General features: G+C 46.2%; 1 protein-coding gene across 1 annotated transcript in view; it reads left to right on the top strand.

Annotated features, from left to right (window-relative positions):
- The window catches only part of LOC308460350 (leucine-rich repeat-containing protein 37A-like), a 37,300-nt gene that overhangs the window by 5,453 nt on the left and 11,306 nt on the right, over window positions 1–20,541 (top strand). The window contains exons 4-13 of the mRNA XM_080976612.1: window positions 1,957–2,028; window positions 3,051–3,131; window positions 5,586–5,657; window positions 8,131–8,205; window positions 8,411–8,529; window positions 10,253–11,730; window positions 13,933–14,040; window positions 15,745–15,797; window positions 17,859–17,898; window positions 18,773–18,909. Of these exons, the coding sequence (XP_080832738.1) occupies window positions 1,957–2,028; window positions 3,051–3,131; window positions 5,586–5,657; window positions 8,131–8,205; window positions 8,411–8,529; window positions 10,253–11,730; window positions 13,933–14,040; window positions 15,745–15,797; window positions 17,859–17,898; window positions 18,773–18,909 (2,235 nt within the window). The remainder of the gene's footprint in view (window positions 1–1,956; window positions 2,029–3,050; window positions 3,132–5,585; window positions 5,658–8,130; window positions 8,206–8,410; window positions 8,530–10,252; window positions 11,731–13,932; window positions 14,041–15,744; window positions 15,798–17,858; window positions 17,899–18,772; window positions 18,910–20,541) is intronic.

Genomic DNA, 20,541 nt, shown 5'->3' with positions numbered 1-20,541 from the left:
AAACTTCATCAGTGGTGGCAGGTAACATTTTGACTTGGTAGGGCTGCGATTGTTAACCTTGCTGTTTTCATCAAAGTAGGAATTCCAGACAAGATTTATTCCATACCTCTTATTCAGAAGCTAAGTCATACCGCATGGTAGATGTTTTTGAATTTGTGTATTTTTTACGCCAATGTGTGAATTTCCAAAAAGCTAATCACACACAAAAACTTTCAAAAGTTGAGGAACACTTTCTGCTGGTGTCAAATTTCAACATCGAAATAAGAATTTCAAAAATTGAATATACAAGTGACAAAGAGATCTTTCCCACGTGTCGCTGGACAGGAAAACCATAGATTTGGAAGGGACCTCAAGAATCATCTAGTGTTGGGTTGCCATATTTCAAAAAGTGAAAATCCAGACACAAAATTTGTTGAGCTGTTTTTTCTTTTCTTTTTTTGCCCAAAGTTGTTGCAAAATCTCAAGTAAGTTTTTCAGCTATTTTTAAGCAAATTTGCCAAAATCTAGACTTCTGACACAGGTTGTCATACGTCCAGATTTTCTTCCTGCACATTGTTTCCAAATGACATATTCAGGCTATGTCCAGGAAATTCCTGACGTATGGCAACCCTAATTTCTAGTCTAACTCCTGCAAGTGCAGAAATCCTGCCCACAGCCAGCCGTGGGTGGGCCCAAAACACCAACATTCTGGTTAACATCCATACACACAGACCCACTGATGTATTTCAAAGAAGCCATAACTAACATTAACCACAATTTATCTAGGTCTAGGCAAAATCATCATCATCATCAAACCTTTTTTTGGCATCACATACAAACATCCATAGCAAATCAATACAGAATTCCCACCTTCTAGGCAAAATGGCAAGCTCTAGTTAAGCAAAAACAGAAATAAAAGATTCCAAATTCTTAAAGGCTTTGCTGAAGGAGCAGAGGGGAGGGTATAAGTCTGAGATTCACCTAGGCTTGCTCACAAATGGCAGCCAAACAGCAGGCTTGCAATGGAATTTAGTACGTTCCGGTTTTTAGCCATGCCTTGAGCCAATCAAAGCAGTTGAATCTGTTGAATTTTGAATTCTTGCGAAATTTAATTTGCGGTGCTAGAAATTTCAAAATCTGAAATGTCCTATCAGAGATCAGAAACACATCCAATTTTCAGATTTGTGGAGAAAGATTAAAAAGAAGAGGATCCGAATGACAAAATCAGGTTGGCATGTGGAAAAGTAAATAGCCTACATTGCTTTGCCACATCTATCTCCCAACTGGTAAAAGATCTGTCTAGGCAAGCATCTTGACACATAAGTGGCCAGACACATACCTCCAGAAAGCTAACAAGCAGAGCCCGAAGGTGACAGTCTTCTCCCAAGGTTTGTCCTTAACATCTGATATTTCAAGGTATACTGCCTCTGTGCATGAAGGTTCCATTTAGCTGTCCTGGCTAATACTATTACAGTGATGTCATAAACATAAGTCAAGCTACAAGGATGGATCCATGGAGGAACAACTGTATAAGTACGTTTTGCTCATAGCTGTCAAGTGTCCCTTATTTGGCGGGACAGTCCCTTATCCCAGCCCCATGTCCTGCTGCTGTCCCTTATTGATGAGGCTTCATTTGGCTGCTGGCTGGGCTTTCTGCCTTTGGCTCAGAGGGGCTCAGAAGTTGAACATACCTGTGCCCGGAAAATCCCTTATTTTGGCTGCTGATCCCTTATTTTCGAGGCTGCTGGTCCCTTATTTTCAAATCTGTAAGTTGACAGCTATGGTTTTGCTATATGCCACATTCTGTGCAGATTCCACTCTGGATAGTGCTAAAGGATTGTTGACCTTTATTAAAGCTGACTAAACTAGGCCAAAAGCATCCGGTCAAAAAAAAAATGTCAAAAGTAGAAACCATGGGATGGACATGTCTTTCTTATAGTCTCTAGTGTGATAAGCTCTGTGTGCTGTCTTAAACAGGGACTTGTCTTGCAATAAAATCCACTTCATTGAGAAAAACGCCTTTGAACCTGTCCCGTTTCTGCAATTTATGTAAGTTGTTGGGTTGTGTAAAACGGTCTTTTCTGGAAGCGGGGGAGCAGCAGAAATGGAATGGCTTTCAGCCCCCCAAGTCCTGAATCTGCCAAGGCCCTGCCCTGGAAGTAATTTCCCACCCCCAAATATTTCTAAAAGTGCTGGGGGTCAAGTCTGCTGGGGTTGGGGAAAATACATTATCTCTGGAAGCCTTGCCCCATGATCCCAGATGGGATGGGTTGACTCGTTGCTGAGGGGGGGAAGTGACCTCTGCACATGCTCAGAGGTACCCTGAACAATGTGATTTATATGAATCAGACTGGAATTCTGAAGCAGTGGATTCTATGTCCAGTCCTGGTAACTTGGAAAACGCTAGCAGGACTCTGAACAGCTTCCAGGCAGACTTAAGTAAAAATACCCCTTAGAGATCTGTCCCAGAGTTCTGCCAGAAGAGAAACTGGCAATGGAAATTAAAGGGGTCAGTACTGGGGGAAAGGGGGAGTCAGGGGAGGCCATTGGAGCAGGGGAGGGAATATGGGATGACCCTCATGTTATGTTACAACAGCTCAGAGTGAGAATTGATATCCACTACTGGACAGGGATAGCGGGACGCAGGTGACGCTGTGGGTTAAACCACAGAGCCTAGGGCTTGCCGATCAGAAGGTCGGCGGTTCGAATCCCCGCAACGGGGTGAGCTCCCGTTGCTCGGTCCCTGCTCCTGCCAACCTAGCAGTTCGAAAGCACGTCAAAGTGCAAGTAGATAAATAGGTACCACTCTGGCAGGAAGGTAAACGCCGTTTCCGTGCACTGCTCTGGTTCGCCAGAAGCGGCTTAGCCATGCTGGCCACATGCTGTACGCCGGCTCCCTCAGTCAATAAAGCGAGATGAGCGCTGCAACCCCAGATTCGTCTGCGACTGGACCTAATGGTCAGGGGTCCCTTTACCTTTACCTTACTGGACAGGGATGGGGGCGGGGAGAGCTAATGTTTGTACAAATGCAAAGTCCTATACACCACGATTGCTTTTGTTTCCCTTCACAGAAATCTCAGTGGCAACGTTATTGGGCGGATCACACAAGGGGCGTTTGAGGCCTGGCACGGAATGCAGTTTTTGCTCAAGATGTAAGTGAAATCAAAACCTGCAAGGGCTTGAGAGCAGCCAGCCTCTAGGGCAGGGGTAGGCAACCTAAGGCCCGTGGGCCGGATGCGGCCCAATCGCTTTCTCAGTCTGGCCCGCGTACGGTCCAGGAATCAGCGTAGAATGTGTGCTGTTATTTAAAATGCATCTCTGGGTTATTTGTGGGGCATAGGAATTCATTCATTATTTTTTTCAAAATATAGTCCAGCCCCCCACAAGGTCTGAGGGACAGTGGACCAGCCCCCTTCTGAAAAAGTTTGCTGATCCCTGATTTAGACACATTAAAGAAGTGTTTCAGTTAAACGCGTCATAAATTTAAACAGGGAAAACATGTAGAGAAAAATGGGACCCCACAGTGCCATCTGGTGGCACAATGTTATATCGCATATAGGTAAAAGGTAAAGGACCCCTGGATGGTTAAGTCCAGTCAAAGGTGACTATGCAGCACTCATCTCGCTTTCAGGCCGAGGGAGCCAGCATTTGTCCACAGACAGCTTTCCGGGTCATGTGGTCAGTAGAATGTGTGCTTTTAATTAAAATGCATCTCTGGGTTATTTGTGGGGCATAGGAATTCGTTCATTTCCCCCCCCCCTCCAAAATATAGTCCGGCCCCCCACATGGTCTGAGGGATGGTGGACTGGCCCCCGGCTGAAAAAGGTTGCTGACCCCTGCTCTAGGGCCTGAGCAACATAAGTGAGGAAATACTGTTTTGAATGAGTTATCAACATGCAACACCAGATGGCGCCAGAAGATAAAAGAAATTCTACGCAATTTTCTCTACCGTTTTTTCCCCTTTTGTTGTAACGATTTAATTTCTGGCTTATTTAAAGCATGTTTTTCCTGTGTGTGTAGATCCACCCTCGCACACAACCCAAAACGGTGTGTCAGCAATTAATGCCTTTAGGGTAATGCTGAAAGTACTCTGCTTGCCTTTGACCTTCCTTCAGCCCTCAACAATAGTTTTGAATTGCAGCCCTCGGCCCTGCAAGATGTGGCATGTAGTTGTAAGGAAGAAAGGGCCTCTGAGCATGTGCAGAGAACTGCTTTCTTGTCACGGTGTAACCAGAGCCCTTCAGGACATATATTCAGGGTCAACAAAAAAAAAGTGTTTATATCAGAAGTGAGAGCTTTGAAATTGCCTTAAGCCCAGTGTTTTTCTCCTCCTAAAAGTATAAATCACCGATACCAGGGTTGGTGCAGGGCTGGCCCTCCAAATGTCCCTATTTTCCATGGACAGTTCCAGATTTACAGAAGCCTATTATTATGGAATAGGACACCCCTGTTTTCATCAGAGAAATGTTGGAGGGTATGTTAATTCAGGCGTAGTGAACCTCCAGGTATTGTGGGACTCCCAGCAATGGCTTGGGTGGGGAACATGGAGGCAGTGGCATTTCTACCCAAGGTGGAAATTTTGCGTGTGCCAAGGCACCCAGCCCCCCCACCAGATGACGCCTACGCTAGGTGGCTTCCAGGATATATAAAAACAGAATAAAACATTGTCTTCTAAAGGTTGTATAGTTGCTTATCTCCTTAGCTCGAGGGTCGCATAACTCCATACCCTCCAATATTTCTCTGATGAAAATAGGGATGACTTACCATACCTTCCAATACATCTCCAATGACAATAAAAGGTAAAGGGACCCCTGACCATTAGGTCCAGTCGTGACCGACTCTGGGGTTGCAGTGCTCATCTCGCTTTATTGGCCGAGGGAGCCGGCGTACAGCTTCCGGGTCATGTGGCCAGCATGACTAAGCCGCTTCTGGCGAACCAGAGCAGCACACGGAAACGCCGTTTACCTTCCCGCTGGAGTGGTACCTATTTGTCTACTTGCACTTTGACGTGCTTTCGAACTGCTAAGTTGGCAGGAGCAGGGACCGAGCAATGGGAGCTCACCCCGTCGCAGGGATTTGAACCGCCGACCTTCTGATCTGCAAGCCCTAGCCTCTGTGGTTTAACCCACAGCGCCACCCGCGTCCCTTCTAATGAAAATAGAGACATCCTAAAGAAAATCATGCTATTCCGGGATCAAATCAGAAACCAGGATGGCTTCTGTAAATCTAGGGCTGTTGCTGGAAAATAGGGACACTTGGAAGGTCTGAAGTTTTTAATGTTTGACATTTCGCTATGCTTTTATATGTGCTGTAAGCCACGCAGAGTGCTGGGGAAACCCAGCCAGATGGATGGGGTATAAATAATAAAATGACAATAATAATTGATGATGATGAATGGCTTCCATATTTCCACACAGAGCCCCATAATCTCTCTTTAAAACTTTAGAATTTCACAGTATCTCTAATGACAGACTATTGGTCTGTGCAGTTCATCTGTTTGAGGCAGCAAACTGCCTTGGCCTGGCCAGGTATTTTTAAGCGGCTGGTTTTGTTTGCTTTTTAAGCTGGTTACAACAACCAGTTCCCTTTCCCCGGTTTTTCTGCAGGGTTCTCAACCATAATCCGCTAACGGTCATTGAAGATGCCCGTTTTTACAAACTGCCCTCGCTGAAGTTCCTGTAAGTACCTGAAATACATTTGCTTGCGTCTTCGCTGGGGATTTTTCTACTACAGAAGCTACTATTTGGGTTTGCTTGGGTTGCGAGGAGCCTCATCCTTCTTCCTCCTGTTATTTTTGTCACGGTAACGCCTGAAGAGCCAAAGCGGTATAGTGGTTAGACTGCTAGACTAGGGCAAGGGAGCCCTGAGTTCAAGTCTGGACTCAGTCATGATGCACACTTAATGACTATTGGTTGGTTGGTTGCTATGGCCACTGGTCCCATCACTTCCTGGCAAATAGAAGGGGAAGAAATGGAGGCAGTGAGAGATTTCACTTTCTTGGGCTCCATGATCACTGCAAATGGTGACAGCAGCCACGAAATTAAAAGACGCCTGCTTCTTGGGAGAAAAGCAATGACAAACCTAGACAGCATCTTAAAAAGCAGAGACATCACCTTGCCAACAAAGGTCCGTATAGTAAAAGCTATGGTTTTCCCAGTAGTGATGTATGGAAGTGAGAGCTGGACCATAAAGAAGGCTGATTGCCGAAGAATTGATGCTTTTGAATTATGGTGCTGGAGGAGACTCTTGAGAGTCCCATGGATTGCAAGAAGATCAAACCTGAAGGAAATCAGCCCTGAGTGCTCACTGGAAGGACAGATCCTGAAGCTGAGGCTCCAGTAGTTTGGCCACCTCATGAGAAGAGAAGACTCCCTGGAAAAGACCCTGGTGCTGGGAAAGATGGAGGGCACAAGGAGAAAGGGACGACAGAGGATGAGATGGTTGGACAGTGTTCTCAAAGCTACCAGCATGAGTTTGACCAAACTGCAGGAGGCAGTGGAAGACAGGAGTGCCTGGCATGCTCTGGTCCATGGGGTCACGAAGGGTTGGACACAACTAAACAACCAACAACAACAACATTTTCTCAAATCCTCTGCCTCACAGGACTGTTGTGAATACTAAATTGGTCAGAGATCGGTGAGGGAGTCATGTACGCTTCCATGAATAACTTTGAGGAAAGGATGGATGGCAATGTAACAAATAAAGATAAAGGAAATTTAAAAATACATCTAAATTAACTGCTTGATAGCGCCTCTGAGTAACTCTCATAGTTAAAGGCATTCCCCTGCAGCCCAGTTTTCCTGCCAGGCCTCAGCCACAAAATGTGTGAATATATAAAAAGGAGAGTGGTTGTCTCTGAGCACGCACAGATTGCAGTGTTTAATTTTGACTGAAAACTAGGTTTTTTTTGTTCCTGGAACACATAAGTGAATGATAAGGGCCTTCTTGGTAGTGATACCCGCCCTGTGGAGCACTTTCCTGTCAAATGTCAAAGAGGTAAATAATTATATGACTTTCCGTAGACGTCTGAAGGAAGCTTTTCATGTGTGATGTTCTGTTGGGTTTTTGTATATTCTGTTGGAAGTCCAGAATGGCTGGAGCAACCCAGTCAGATGGGCGGGGAGAAGAAGAAGAAGAAGAAGAAGAAGAAGAAGGAAGTCAACTGCCTTTGATCATATGTTTAGGTTGCTTTTGTGAATCACTGAGGAACCTAGATCAGCCCAATGTAATACAGGGAATGGAAAGAAATTTGGTTCGGTTCCCATTTTAATGCAGCAAAACACAGCTATGCAGTTCTCCAGCTGAAAAAAAAAAAGTGTGCATGTTAAAGGAAAGTTTGGATAAAAATGATTATATTAGTGAAAACAACATAAAAGAATGCATTGCATTAAGAAAAAATGTTTTCAAAAATGTGTCTATAAGAATTAACACACACTAAAACGGTAACAAGTTTTGGTGAGTAAGGACCGTTGTTGTTTTTAATGCAAAATATGCAGAAATGTGGCAAACTGACGATTTAAAAAATGAGAAACAGAGAGAAAGACACAACTGATAGATTTTTACATCCCTAATTAGTGCCTGGAATCCAAATTTCCAGTCAAAAGCATGACTCCTAGGCCAGGCTGAGTTGAGGGATCAAGCTTGCTTCAAAGCCACCAACTTTATCAGAAAGTTTTCATCTCCATACCCCAGATGCATAGGCACAGACTGTTCTTAGTCAGTGGCAAAAGAAATGAACTCTGCATGTGCTTTGAGGCACTCTTGTCTTTAGTGTTGTCCGATAGGTGGCAAGGACTGAACCTCAGGCTCTCTCTCTTCCCATTCTGCATGATGTGGAGCTGTGTATAATTCAGAAGCAGCAAAACTTTTTCCCTGTAGAAGCTGCCCCAGTGAAAACGATGGCCTTTTTGACGCTTTTCATTGTTACTTCTCACAATTGCATCCCATCCTTTCTCTGAGGCACGGGGTTAATGCCATTTCATCCTCTCAACAACCTTGTAGGGTAGGCCAGTCTAGTCTAAGACATAATTGACCAGACTGAGGTCACCCAGTGAATTTCGTTAAACCTACTACGCAAGGTGCTCCATCTTTTATATCTCTTGGTATGCCTTGGCGTTTAGCACAGCAAAGACTCTCGCGTCCTTTTTCCAGGGACCTTGGTGCCACTGATGTGACCCCAGAGATATTGGAGGCCCTTCTCAGGACTTGCCTGCAACTGAAAACTCTGTAAGTATCGTGTGTGACCCTTTTCTTTTGCTGGGGTCCAAGAGTGAGAAGTAAGAACTGAAAATGGCAGCTAATCTTATCTTACCTACCTTTTTCCTTTCTGCTCCTCCTGTTGTCACTCAAGTATCTGGGCTGTTTGCGCTCAGATTGCTGGTAAATTGCAACGAGAAGAGGCTAAAGATGTTTGTCGTTTTTCCATCTGCAGCATCTTGCCCAAAAAGATGGCCTGTTGCCTCTGCCATATTCAAGACGACATTGAGCTTTTGTGTGAGTCGGTCAAGTTGGATTGTGCCAACACATGTACCGCTAACGTCACTTTGTGTGGTAGGTTTTTAAAAAAATGTAATGTTTGCTTCTGTTTGTCTAGTTTCAAAGGCTGGGTAGACACTATACCTCCATTTTCAAATGTAATCCATTCCAGAAGACCGTTCGACTTCCAAAACGTTCAAAAACTAAAGCATGCATTTCCGGAAGCATTTACATCCGGAAAACTCAATACGGAAGCCACGTGGCACATTCAGCTTCCAAAAAGCGTTCAGAAACCGAAGCAGGTTTTTGGCGTTTGGAAGCCGAAACGTTTGACTTCCGAGACGTTCGAAAACCGAGGTACCACTGTATCTTTAAAGCAAATGTGAAGCACAATCGTTCCCTCAAAGAATTCTGGGCCTTGTGGTTTGTTAAGGGTTTCTGGGAACTGTAACTCTGTGAGGGGCAAACCACACTACCCAGAATTCCTCAAGGGGAAGAATGTGCTTTAATGGTATCGTGTGCAACCCAGCCTAAGGGGGGGAAATGTTGGGAAATGGAACACGTTAACAAATGACGCCAGAAACGCCAGTGTTCAAAATGGGACCAAAATCTAAACAAATCCACAAAGTGCAATCTTTTTGCCCCCAGAATCCTGCATTTAGGCTCTTCCTCCACATTTCTAATTGGCCGTGGTTGACCTTCTAAAAGGAAACTTACCGTATTTTTCGCCCTATAGGACGCACTTTTTCTCCTCCAAAAATGATGGGGAAATGTGTGTGCGTCCTATGGGGCGAATGCAGGCTTTCGCTGAAGCCTGGAGAGAGAGAGGGGTCGGTGCACACCGACCCCTCTTGCTCTCCAGGCTTCAGGAAGCTCTGCGCAACCCTCGGGAGACCAGCACGACTTTGCGCCGGGCTCCCGAGGGCTGCGCAGAGCTGCCTGCAATCCCAGGCTTTGCACAGCTCTGCGCAACGCTAGGGAGCCTGGCGCGAAGTCGCGCCAGTCTCCCGAGGGTTGCGCAGAGCTGCCTGCATTCTGAAGCCTGGGGCACGCTGAAAAGCGCGCCCGGGCTTTGCGCAGCTCTCCGCAAGCCTGTGGAGACCGGCGCAACTTCCCACCGGGCTCCCTAGGCTTGCGGATAGCAGGCTGTTCTCGGGGCTGGGGTCGGGGGAAGCTCAGGCTTCCCCCGCGCCAGCCCCGCGCCTGGGGGGGAAAGAATTTTTTTTTCTTTATCCCCCCCCCCAAAAAAACTAGGTGCATCCCATGGGGCGGTGCGTCCTATGGGGCGAAAAATACGGTAACTGAAATAAACGGTTTATTTAAAAGCTTACAGGTTCAGAGTAATACAGAACCTGTAAAAAACTAACACAAAGGGTGGTCAGATAAAACACAGGCATGCAAGTGGTGCTAGATTTGCAGTAGCATTGCCCCAAAACAACAGGGCTGAGGAGAAAAACACACACACATTTGCCCCATTGAATTCAGTGGGGCTTACTCCCAGGTAGAAGGGTATAGGGTTGCAACAGGGGCCATATTCAGCCCAAACTGGACAGAATGGTCACATTCACACCATACATTTATAACATATGGCTCCCCCCCCCCCGCAAGAATCCTGGGAACTGTAGCTCACCCTTTTACAGAACTATGATTCCCAGGAACCCTGAACAATTCGAAGTTCTCAGGATTCCTTGAAGGGAAGCCGTGTGATTTCGATGTATTTGTCCCATTTCCAAGTTCCCTTCCTGAAGCTCACAGGACAACTCTGTTGTTCTTTCCTTGTTCTTCTTTTTCCGAGCAGAGAAAGAGGAGGCGATGAACAAGATGCAAGAAGATGTCATAAAGGTGTTGGAAACCAGGAAGCTGAACGACAGCGGCAGCACCCTGAACATTATGCCTGAGAGGTCTTTCCGCGCCAACCTGACTCTGACCCTCTCGGCCACCGAGGGCAAGTCTCACTTGGACCTCCATTTCCACCGACTCCCCACCAGCCTTTTCGAATCCGTCAAGGGCTTCAAAAAGCTGAAAAGCGAGGACCTCCTGGACGTGAAGTGGGCTGATCAGAGCGAGCTGAAGAAGCTGTACCTGCTGGCCAACTTGCTGCAGGTGGCGCTCAAAGAAAAAATCGCAGAAGACGAAAGGGAGAGTCAAGGCGGGCCACAGCCAGCTCAGGAGCCTCCAAAAACACAGCAGGCTACAAGGGCTGCCCAAGGGAAGGGAAGACACCTAAGAAGGGTGAGAAGAGAAACCCCAAGATGGGTGGAGGCGTTTCTCAGGGCTGGCAGAGAGAGGCGAGAATTTGCAGAGTCTGCCAAGCAGCATGCGGGGCAGCAAAGCAGCACAGATTCCCCTGCTAGGCCTCGGAACTGGAGGAAGCTAGCCGGGGGTCTAGAGCCTCTAAGTATGGCTAGACTCCGCCGAGCAGCTCTTGGTTCCTCTTGGAAACGCTCCGCCGGACAGTACCCGACCCAGTCCCCTCCCTTGACCGCCTCCATCATGGTGGACGAGAATCCCGAAGACATGACAGGCAAGGTAGTGATTATCTTGAAGCACCCCAACAAAACCAGCAGCGCAGAGCAGGGAGAGCAAAGCCCTGCTGTGAAGGAGGAGGTGCAAGTAGTACCTAACCCGGTTTCACCCGCCGAGGCTCAGCCGGCCGTCGAGGTTCAGCCAGCCGCCGAGGCCCAACCTGCCGCCGAGGCCCAACCTCCCGTCGCATCTCCACGTGAAGAGAGCACAGACAAGTCGGAGGAAATTTTGCGGGAGCGCCTCGAGTCTGAGATATTGAAGAAGGAGGAGCTGCTCAGCCAGCTGATGAAAGAAGATAAATCCAAGCCCCCGCCCGACGACTCGGAAACCTTGAACGAGATCTCCCCTGACATCACCTTGTCGCAAGAGACGCACTGGGAGCACCACGAGCAGAGGACCACGTATTCCCCGCGCCTTCAGCTCTTGCCAGCTCCAGACGACTATTTGCTTCAGGGCGACCTCTTTGAAGCGGAGCTGAACAAGCGTTTGGAGCCCCTCATCCCCAATGCGCCGGTGAGGAACCTCATCTCCCACGTGATCCGCATCTTGAAGATGGACTGCACAGAACCCGCCATCCAGCTGGCTTGTGCTAAGCTCATCTCCAGGACAGGTCTCCTCATGAAGCTCTTCAGCGAGAGAGAAAACATCAAGGAGACCACCTCCCTGTGGAAGTCGTACCTTTGGTCTGCCAAGAATGCAGCCAACAAGACCACGTTGAGCCCAAGGAAAATGGGGAAACCTTCCGACGAGGTAAGGCAGCTTCCGCCAACCTGGTGCTTTTCAGATGGCGTTGAGTTACAAATTCCATCGTCCCTGATCATTGGCTATGCTAGTTGGGACTGATGGAAGTTGTGATCTGAAGACTACAGTCCAAAGTTGCAGAAGAGTGTGGGAATGTTGTGGATAGTAGGAGAGGACATAGTAATTAAATATTATCCTTCCTAACTCACGCTAGTGAGTCATATATATACAGTGGTACCTCAGGTTAAGTATTTAATTCGTTCCAGAGGTCCGTACTTAACCTGAAACTGTTCTTAACCTGAAGCACCACTTTAGTTAATGGGGCCTCCTGCTGCTTCCACGCCGCTGGAGCACGATTTCTGTTCTCATCCTGAAGCAAAGTTCTTAACCTGAAGCACTATTTCTGGGTTAGTGGAGTCTGTAACCTGAAGCATATGTAACCCGAGGTACCACTGTATAGCAGAGCTCATTCCCCGTTTTACACAGCAAGAAGCTAGTTGCAGATTCGTTTGAATCTATTTAGTCAAACAATCCAATCTGGCATGCCCAGATTGGAGTATATTCCTGGGAAGACCTCTTTGATTCTCTCCTTAAAAGAATAAAGAGTCTTCCTTATAAGTAATGAAAAGTTTACTCCCATTCAGTTCATGGTATGATCCCTGAAGGCAGGCTTTAGCTTGTAGCGACAGATACAGTGTGGCTTACATCCTTGTAGGAATGGGCCCATGTGCTGCTGGCAGAGAGCCAGCAGACAGCATCAGGAGCAGTGGCCAAAGTGAAAGAGAGCGTCAAAAGAGAGATGGCTGCCTGACCAGCTCCTTTTATGGGGTCTCCCAGGGTCACGCCCACTACCTGGTCACACGCAGGGGGAGGCTGCTCCAGACCATGTGTGACAGGAAGTCCTCCTGGCTGGAGTAACACCCCCCTGCGTGTCCACTCTGGGCAAACAGGAAGTGTTGTACTTGACTGCTTATGTTACATCCCACAAAGACTGAGGTAAGGGGCAAGTGTAGGCAAGCCTACCAGTGGTCTCTCAGAAGGTTGGCCAACGCCCAGCTTAGTTGGGTGTGCTCCTACAGTCTGTTTACTCCAGGGATTGATTTGGCGTAGGTTTCTAGGAAGATTCGTTCTTACGTTTTAAACGCACTTCATAAGGGAGAAAGGAGAGTCAAAAAATTATTGATGTAGGCAGGCGATGCAGAGGTCCTTTGGCTGCCTCTGAGATGGCCCATAGCTTTGTGGTGAACCACATGGTTAGTGTTAAGTTGTGGGTGAACATATCAGACGACACAGCGATTCTTCAAACAGCTCTTGTTTATTCACAGGCCAGAACAGAACTGAACTGAAGGGTTCAGTCAGCCTGCTTATATAGAACTCCAGTACCACGTTACTGTAACAATTTTCTAAAACTATCCAATCACTGAACGTCACTTTCGACCCCTTATTTGCATAACTATCTACAGTATCCCCCTGCTGGCCCAGGGTGAGAACTTCAGTACATAACAGTTAGCATACAGAAGAACCCAGATATAGGGGTTGTGCATTCTGCATTGTGCTCCTCTGATTCTTCCGTCGGTCACAGTATTTGTGCTTGTCAGGTGGATTCACTCCCCTGCTCTCCTGCACTGTTCTCCGGACCCTCCAGAGAAGATTCGGGGGAGATGCACGGAGTGTGCAGAGGGAAGAAGTTGGAAGCCGCATCGCAGTAGCAAAAAACCTTGCGCCAGCTTCTGCTGGCGTGCGTGTTTAATTGAATCCAGGCCTCCATCCCTGGCATCGGTAGTTAAATATATCCCGGGCAATAAGGAAAAACATTGGTTGCCAGATTCAATAGGCTGGGATTCATGGATCAAAATCTGATTCTAGTACAGTGGTACCTCGGGTTACAGACGCTTCAGGTTACAGACTCCGCTAACCCAGAAATAGTACCTCAGGTTAAGAACTTTACCTCAGTTTGAGAACAGAAATCGCACAGCGGCAGCAGGAGGCCCCATTAGCTAAAGTGGTGCTTCAGGTGAAGAACAGTTTCAGATTAAGAACGGACCTCCAGAACAAATTAAGTTCTTAACCTGAGGTACCACTGTATAAGGCAGCTTTTTTGTGTTTGTTTGAGTTCAAGCCACCCTCAAACAGTGTTTGTGGCTGATGAAAGGAGAGAAACACAGAAAAAGCCAACTGCCTTATATTACTTTCTTTTGTCCAATCTTTCAGATAGCGAGGCAGGGGATTCCAGAATATGGGTACGGCAACAAGTTGTTGCTGGCTATTTCAGTGACGGCTGTGATAATGATTATCATTGCAGTAATTTGCCTGATTGAGGTAAGCTAAAAATCTGTTGTTGTTGTTGTTGTTGTTGTTGTTTTAAAAATCCTTATTTTGATCTCTTAACTTGCCATATATTCCATTGCTTTGAATGGGTAGCATATACAGTGGTGCCCCGCAAGACGAATGCCTCGCAAGACGGAAAACCCGCTAGACGAAAGGGTTTTCCATTTTGGAGGTGCTTCGCAAAACGAATTTCCTATGGGCTTGCTTCGCAAGACGAAAATGTCTTGCGAGTTCCTGCGGGGGTTTTTTCCTTCCCCCCCCTTTTTCCCAAGCCGCTAAGCCGCTTATCAGCTGATCCGCTAAGCCGCTTAACAGCTGATCCGTTAAGCCACTAAGCCGCTTATCAGCTGATCCGCTAAGCCCGCTAAGCCGCTAATAGCGCTAATCCCCTAAACCGCTAATGGGCTTGCTTCGCAAGACGAAAAAACCGCAAGACGAAGAGACTCGCGGAACGGATTCTTTTTGTCTTGCGAGGCACCACTGTATCCCCAAAACACACTATATTCTGCTGTTGTGGAAGGACTGACACCCTGCTGGTTATAACACCTTGTTCTTCGCCTTAATTTAAGCCAGAGTTACACATAAGGATGAAGAATCTGTCAATTTTAGTTCTCTTATTTTCTCATTTTTTCCAGTCTTAAATGCACTTTCCCACTTTTTACAGCAATTAGTGACATTTTTTTAAAAAAGAAATCTTATTAAACATATTTGTATACCTAATTTTGGCTGATGCGCAGATTTTTGCCATTAATACAATGCATTTTTGTTTGTTGTTTTCACTAATATGTTTATTTTTATGCCCACATCCCCTCAATATATGCATTTTCTTCCCTAAACACGGTTAGGGTTGGAGAACAGCTTTGCAAAATTTAAATAACTGTGAATTTTGAAGTATAGCTTTGTTTTGGCTCATGAACCGTTTCAGAAAGTGTGAATTTGCACTGTATTTAAATGTGCACTGAATCAATTTCCCCCTCCAGCCCTAACACACACACACACACACACACACACACACACACAAACAAACACACATCTCTTCTGAAACGGGTCTTCTGCTTCTATAATGTCAAGGCTAAGACCAGGAACAGAATAAATGACCGCAGCAAACGTCTCTACAACAGGGAGTAGGGTTGAGGTATCCAAGCAGCTTTGAGCTCTAGCTCCATCCTTTTAAATAGAAAGGACCCTGCGCTTGTTATCCGAGGCCCATCTCAATGTCCCCCTCCCTGAGAGGTTTGGAGGGAGACAGTGTAAGAACGAGCCTTTGCTGTGTTGGCTCCTCGTCTGTGGAATGCTCTCCCCAGAGAGTCTCGCCTGGTGCCATCATTACATGTCTTAAACGCCAGGCAAAGCCATTCTTCTTTAGACCGGCCTTCGTCATTAAATAATCTGTGGCCTGTTAAATGAGGGGAGGGGGAGAGAGAGACTGTTATTATGATTATTTTATTATTATGCTCTGTATTATGTTTTTATTATTATGCTGCATAAATTATCTTCTTAATATTGTACACTGCCCAGGGATTTTTGGATAAAGGGCGGCATATAAATAGAATAAGTAATAATAGTAATTGTAATTATACGCATGACAACAAACTAGTCTCTTGCTTGCCACCCCAACCATTCCTTCTACCCACCTGTGAGTAATCTTAGATTTTGAGTCAGTCACAATTGCTTCTTCCTCTTCTTGTTAAACAGATCTGCTCTCAGCGTTCGGCAGCTAAATCAAAGGACGGCAGCTCTGAAAAACGGTAATTCTTCCCCAGGAATGCTTAGTTCTCTGCAATTTAGATTTCCTCGTGCAGGACTCTGTCTCAAGGTCATAATTTGGTTGCTGTGAGAACAACAGTTAGTTGTCCCCCAACAATTAGTTAAGGGAAATCAAGTCCTATACCAGGCACCCCCAACCTTCAGCCCTCCAGATGTTTTGGACTACAATTCCCATCATCCCTGACCACTGGTCCTGTTAGCTAGGGATCATGGGAGTTGTAGGCCAAAACATCTGGAGGGCCGCAGGTTGGGGATGCCTGTCCTATACTGTAGCTGCCTGCTACATATTTAAGAGCAAGTCAAGTTTAGCCCTTAGCAGTAGGACGTGTCATTTTAAGGGATGAAGCTTAATTTGTGCAAATTTCTTCACTGAGGGGTCTTAAAAATACATTTTTGGGTGTGAGGAATCCAAATCTATTATTTTTGTGATCTGGACAACATTTAGCTTGTTAAGTATGTTTGATGAGGAAGCACGCAAACCGCTTTTGGAAAACCAAAGAATTTTAATTTTACTTTCTAAAAGAGTTAGGTAATGCTTGATAAATAATTAATAAATACTATAACTGCAAGTACTTGGTTTTTAAAAATGATTTCTATGTAATTTTTACAGACATTTTACTTACCAAACAAAACTAAATTATATTAATTTAGCCAAAATATATTTTGAATTCTCAAGGCGTGTCACGAATTTTCAACATCCCCTCATTTGGGGAATTTCAAAGTTGGAAAATTCAACACGCCCTGCCTTAGCAGCCTTTTGTCTTAAGACACACCTAAAACGCCATGTTTCTATTCAGAGGTGTGCCAATGTCTTCCTTTTAAACTGGTCTAGTAATCAGTGTATCTTTGGTCATGTGTGTGCCAAATTTTGGATTTGTTGGTGGTCTGTAGTGGAGCTCCTGTTGTTCAATCCCAGCTCCTGCCCACCTAGCAGTTTGAAAGCACAACAAAGTGCAAGTAGATAAATAGGTACCACTCCGGCAGGAAGGTAAATGGCATTTCCTTGTGCTGCTCTGGTTTGCCAGAAGTGGCTTAGTCATGCTGGCCACAAACGCCGGCTCCCTCGGCCTATAGAGCGAGATGAACGCACAACCCCAGAGTCGTCCGCGGCTGGGGTACCTTTACCTTTACCTTTTAGGTGCACTTTAGTCACTTCGGAGTAATTTTGCTACCATATGTTCAGGAAGGCAAGTAGAAGCATTATTGTCTATGCACCTATTGTAGTATGCATGGAGGCGCATTTCGGACATCCGCCTCAAAGTTCAGTGTGTGGCGGCAGGACCTACTGTCATTTGCATGTTCCTTGTGCATACAGAGAACAGCCCTAATAATTGAAAAAGGCTTTTGAGAGAAGGAGACAGAGAGATTCATGTCTCATTTTCAGGTGTTTCCAGTAACCAGGACAGCTTTATGCTACCAAAGTGAATCTCTCTCACATTAATGTGAAAAAGTACCTGAAACATTTGCGGAAGAAGTGTACAAATGCCAGTCTTTACATTTAAAAACCCGGACCTCAAATTTAAGAGGCGGGAATTTGTAAAGCATTGCACTGAGATTCAAAATTTTGTTTATTGCTCATGCATAAGGTATCTGTCTGGGATGCGGGTGGCGCTGTGGGTTAAACCACAGAGCCTAGGGCTTGCTGATCAGAAGGTTGGCGGTTTGAATCCCCTCAACGGGGTGAGCTCCCATTGCTTGGTCCCTGCTCCTGCCAACCTAGCAGTTCGAAAGCACATCAAAGTGCAAGTAGATAAATAGGTACCGCTCCGGCGGGAAGGTAAACGGCGTTTCCGTGCGCTGCTCTGGTTCTCCAGAAGCGTCTTAGTCATGCTGGCCACATGACCCGGAAACTGTACGCCGGCTCCCTCGGCCAATAAAGCGAGATGAGTGCTGCAACCCCAGAGTCGGTCACGACTGGACCTAATGGTCAGGGGTCCCTTTACCTTTAAGGTATCTGCACACACCATCAAAAGGTCTTTTACATCTTCCTAGAACTAATACCAAGCACACACATTTATCTTTTTTTCTTTTTTACATTAAAGGACCTTTCTGGGCAGAAGGAAGAAAGGCGCAGACAGACAAGTAAGTCATCTCATTGGGCCTGAGAGATATGGGTCCCTGTTTCCTTCTGAACTAGGGATGCTTTGTGTGACCTTGGGCAAGCCCCAGTTTATTTCCCTTACTAAGCATCTAGGGGCGCCAGCAGTTTGTGGACTACAACTCCCATCATCCCTAGCTAGCAGAACCAGTGATCAGGGATGATGGGAGTTGTAGTCCAGAAACAATGGGTGGCCCATGTTTGGGGAAACCTTGATCTGGTGTCAGTGAACAGCCAGGAGTCCTTTGGGAATGATGGAGGCAGCGATCTGCTGTTGTTTGTCCCCAAATCTGACAATGAGAGATAATTACTGCCTCTCAAGATCCTGCCAGTTTCCGTTTCTTCCCGTTTCTCATTTTCCCAATCTTAACTTGAGTTTGCCCAATTTCTGCATCTGTTTGCAATAAAAAATAAATAAATCTGTATGCGTTATTTCAATGCAGTTTTCTGAAGAGAAGCACCTCAAGCCCATATTTGGCTAATAAAATCATCTTTGCACTATCCCTTTAATATATGCATATTCGTGGGAGAACCCCTCTGCGAAATATGAAGAATGCTAATTGTGTAGGATTGCTACATTTCAGTTGGCACATTGGTTTGGGGAGTGTGAATAAGGAAATTTCACATTGAAATGTGGACCACGCGATCATCTCCCCATTCTTACCTGTGCTGCAAATGTTGTTGGACTCCCATCGGCCACAGCCATCCGGGGTAATGGTCATGGATGATAGGAGTTGTATTAGCCTAACAACATTGGAGAGGTCAAGAGGCATGTTACCTCCGATCTTGATTCTGACAGTCCTCTCAAAGGGCTCCCTCGCTTTGTGACCCATTCTCAAATCCCTTCTTCCTTCTCAGGGTTCTGTCGACAAGCCCCTTTGGCTCAAAGACATGTATCAGCCTCTGGATGATGCTCGGAGGAGGAGCATGATTGGTAAACTCCACGATGAAGAGACCTCGGATGAGGAAGATATATTCAACTGGGCCAAATCAAGGTAGGAACAAACAAGCTGCTGCAACCAGATTTGTATGACTTGCAGCTTGCTTCTTTCCCTTAAAAACACACACACACACACATTTTTTGCTCTTATGGCTGCGCATGAAATCTGGGGAATGTGTGGGTGGATTGAGTCACCTTGAAAAATACTCGGAGTCAAGTGTGGATTTCATTCTTTATTCAGCTCACAGTAGTGAGGAATGGAAGTTCCCCCGAAATGTCTGCTTTATAGACATTATTTACACAATGGGCCCCATGTGATTGGCTAATTCTGGGATTCTCCTGTAGGCCAATCAGGTTGCGGATTCACTTCCACCCGGAATTGGATTGGGTGGCTCCTGCGGACCAATCAGACTGCTGCATTCTGAATCCCATTGTTCTAGGACCAATCAGACTGCTGCATTCTGGATCCTATTCAACTCAGTACATAACACACCTTTTTCGTCTTCTTCCTTTCCTGGCAGCTGTGTAACCAGCAGCAGTTCAGCAGATGCACGTTTAATGGGAAAAGCTTCATTCTTTGCATTTTTGCCTGTTGCACAGCTGATTAAGGCAAAGAGCCCTGCCTATCAATCAGGGAATACTGACTCAAGACTTGGAGACTTCAGCACTATGCAATGCTTAGATCAGGGAGATCCAGCCCATGAAGGCTCTGACAGGGTCCTAGAGTCCACCATCCTCCGTCCCAAAACTTATCTGGCGCTTTCTCGGCTTTGGGAAGGAGGTGGGAGGGTTCTAGGACCCTGCCAGAGGCTTGCGCTTCCTTCCCAAAACCCTACGCCTTGCCTTGCACAGCTGGCTTTGGGAAGGCGAGAGCTGGGCTGTGTGTCAAATTTTGGTCTTGCTCCCTGTCCCCAGAGTCAGAAGGCAGTGTGCGGCCCACGGGTTCTGTGGCAAAGTACTCTTGCAGCCCACTTGGTATGAAAAGTTGGACCACCCTGGCATAGATCCTTGTTCTCCCCACTTGCCCCAGGCTTGCAGAAGTGACAAGGTTCAGAAACTTCAGCTGGTGCAGAATTCAGCAGCCAGGTTGCTCACCGGAGCAAGATGTTTGAGCATATTACATCGATCCTGGTCCAGCTGCACTGGCTACCGATTACTTTCTGGGCCCAATTCAAAGTGCTGGTTTTGACCTATAAGGCCTTAAATGGCTCAGAGCCACAATATCTCAAAGACTGCCTCTTGCCATATGAACCTGCCCGGACCCTGAGATCATCTTCTGAGGCCCTCCTTTGTGTGCCCCCTCCTTGAGAGGTCCAGAGGGTGGCAACACGAGAACAGGCCTTCTCTGCAGTGGCTCCCCATCTGTGGAATGCTCTCCCCAGGGAAGTTCGCCTGGCACCTTCACTATACACCTTTAGGCACCAGGCAAAAACGTTCCTTTTTAACCAGGCGATAAGGCGATATAGAAAGAAAATAGATAGATAGATAGATAGATAGATAGATAGATAGATAGATAGATAGATTAGGTGCAGTAAAGAAATACATACATGCCAAACAGCCTCATTTGCACAATTTCATTTTCTGCTTTAAACCAAATCCCGGCTGTGAGAAGTGAACCATCGCAGGCCAAATTTGCGTAGTGCCACTTTGCAGATCCACCAGCATTTTAAACATTCACCCAGAGCAG

Source organism: Podarcis pityusensis (genome assembly GCF_964106645.2).
Source record: "Podarcis pityusensis genome assembly, chromosome: 13".
NCBI lineage: Eukaryota > Metazoa > Chordata > Lepidosauria > Squamata > Lacertidae > Podarcis > Podarcis pityusensis.
Note: the sequence above shows the minus strand (reverse complement) of the source record. Positions and strands in the feature narration are given on the sequence as shown.